This window comes from Macrobrachium nipponense, chromosome 40 (genome assembly GCF_015104395.2).
Source record: "Macrobrachium nipponense isolate FS-2020 chromosome 40, ASM1510439v2, whole genome shotgun sequence".
NCBI lineage: Eukaryota > Metazoa > Arthropoda > Malacostraca > Decapoda > Palaemonidae > Macrobrachium > Macrobrachium nipponense.
Genome location: NC_061101.1, coordinates 29,031,181 through 29,033,680, shown reverse-complemented (window position 1 = coordinate 29,033,680; position 2,500 = coordinate 29,031,181). Strand labels below are relative to the sequence as shown.

The following is a 2,500-nucleotide window of genomic DNA, read 5'->3' as shown; positions in this document are numbered from 1 at the left end:
TTTATAGCTACGTATAGAAATATAAAGAAATCAGTTTCTCCTCGGAAGGTGTTTGCAATTCGTTTTCCATCGCGGTGTTCGGACTGACGTTTCCAAGGTGACTTTCTTCGCAAGTTACATCTACGTTGAAGTGACGGTGTGTGAAGGTGGTGGTTTTTGCCTGTTGTGTTATACATATGTGCATATACATGAAAGTACAGGTATACATATATACACATATATACGCATACTGTTTCCAGACCTGTTCTGATTTCTTTCTCTCTTCAGCAGCTGTCCTTGAAAAGACGAATTTGCTGTGTATTGCTTAAGGGTACTCTCTCTGGAGACTTGCTTCCCGAAGGAATTGAGTGCCTTTTGGAGGGGTTGTGGCCGACGACGGCAGGCGCTGAGACCTGAAGACCGTGTTCTGCAGGGTCCTCTTCCACTTGTCCTGAGTGTCCCGCAGTTTCAGCAGCCAGGTTTGCTGTAAATAGTGACAGCCTCTTTAGACACACTATCAACTCAACAGCGCAGATATTTGCTTTTAACGCAAGTACCCATACTGCAGTTAAGCGTAAAATTTTGGGAAAGCTAAAATAGTGAAAAACAATAATCGGCTGAAACAAAATGAACGCCATATAAAGGGCCAGTTTTTTTCTATGAAATAACAGGGTCACCTAAATTCCAAAGTGCAAGCATGATAAAAGGAGGATACTGATAACCCATTAAAACATGATTCAGGAACAGATGACTTGCTTTCCTTTTAAGGAGTTATACACATATACACACAGACGAATTAGGAGGAAAATGAAATTACAGAATGCACAGCAAAAATATTATTGCAGATTATCAAAATACCTAATGAAAGAAAAGAACTTAGTTTTCAGAACCACAATGGTCTTGCAGTTTACAAAAAATAGTAATCAGCAATGTTCGAATGCCTTTCGCCTTTCAAATTTGAGACAGGAAATGGGTGAGCTTTCTTTAATGAATAGGATCTACTGAGGTTCCTGACTGATAGACGGGGGACAGAGGGAAAGTGCCACTAAGAAAATAATCAGGTTCACTACAAGAATGATCTATTGATTGACTTTTATGCGGCAGATACCTCTGGTGAAAAGCAATGTTTCATAGGTGACGAATTAAGGAAGTTACTTCGATATGCATTTCCTGCATACGATATTCATTTCCACATAGGCAATATAACAGTGACACCATCAAGGAATGAGTAAAGAAAGACAGAAAAAAGTTGAGTAGGATTCTAGTACTAAATAATTCTAATCCTTATGAACGAGAGTAGGAAAGCGAGCAACTTCACAGTACTAAGATATATCTGGACTTGAAACACGATTACTAATTTTGTAGTAATGATGTTGATACATAAAGTCCATCATTAGCATGCGGTTCTTCAGCAGCTACCAAGTAGTAAAATACATAATCGTATATCGACAGAAGCTGAGAAAGAAAGCATTCAAAATCATGACTGTGCAAAGTAGGTTCCGATAGAACAAAACGAGGAATACAGGGGAATTCTGGGACAAGGGTCACACACATGAACGTGCTGAACAAAATAAAAAAATAAACGCCATCTTTAAATATCTTTTTTCAGACATGCCAACAAAGAACAAGAATCGGGTTTGTTTGTTAAATCTGGAGGTAATTCATGCTGTAACGAATGCTGAGTTGTGGAGTCAAAGCATTTTAGTAAGCTGTATCTTGGATGCTGTGATAAACACAGATTAGTAGGTTTCAGCCTTGGGACATAACAACACTGATTTATGGTAACCTGTTGCATAGCAATAACCCACAGATCTTTCACATACATGTACTTATCCTCAAGCATTCCAGCTCCAACCCATGATCTTACCTTGATTTGTTCTGTTTGTGCCTGGAAAGTGTACACAGCGACGATCTGCTGGAAGCGGTTGAGGTTCACCAAGACGAACGCAGCTTCCAGCTTGGACGCCGCTGATTCGTGTGGGGTGACGTCGTGGATGAAAAATCGGTCGAGCGAGAGGGGCTGCTTGTAGACGATGTATCGGAGAGCAGATTCCCCTCCGGAGGATCCTCTGGAGCAAGAGCTCGGCCAGTTCTCCGTCAGGGAAGATTTCTGTGGATGAAGGATCACCTTAAGTACGTTCGAAAATGCTTAAATTTTTTTTTATCAGATACAATCCTCTGTTCTTCTAAGGCAGTTAAACCTTAATCTTTATTAGATTAACATGTCAGAGAGAGAGAGAGAGAGAGAGAGAGAGAGAGAGAGAGAGACGAGAGACGATAGAGAGAGAGAGAGAGAGAGAGAGAGAGAGAGAGAGAGAGAGAAATACATTAATTATATACAGATACAGCTTCGAACCATGACAGCTATAAGTACACAGCGTCGCACACACTGATCATTTATACAGAAAGAGCTGTCACATCGAGTACGGGCATCCAAATTGATTGACTTAATTAATTCCTTTTTAATCACGATGCTTTCGTCTGATGCAACCTGTCTGTGTCATTTAGCACCCAGGATCTA

At 40.4% G+C, this 2,500-nt stretch overlaps 1 protein-coding gene across 1 annotated transcript in view; it reads right to left on the bottom strand.

Moving 5' to 3' along the window:
* The window catches only part of LOC135212045 (rho guanine nucleotide exchange factor 11-like), a 792,100-nt gene that overhangs the window by 718 nt on the left and 788,882 nt on the right, over positions 1-2,500 (bottom strand). Inside the window, exons 15-16 of the mRNA XM_064245362.1 lie at positions 1,847-2,089; positions 1-463 (exon numbers count right to left, since the gene is read on the bottom strand). The exon at positions 1-463 is cut by the window's left edge and continues 718 nt beyond it. Of these exons, the coding sequence (XP_064101432.1) occupies positions 305-463; positions 1,847-2,089 (402 nt within the window). The 3' untranslated portion in view covers positions 1-304. The remainder of the gene's footprint in view (positions 464-1,846; positions 2,090-2,500) is intronic.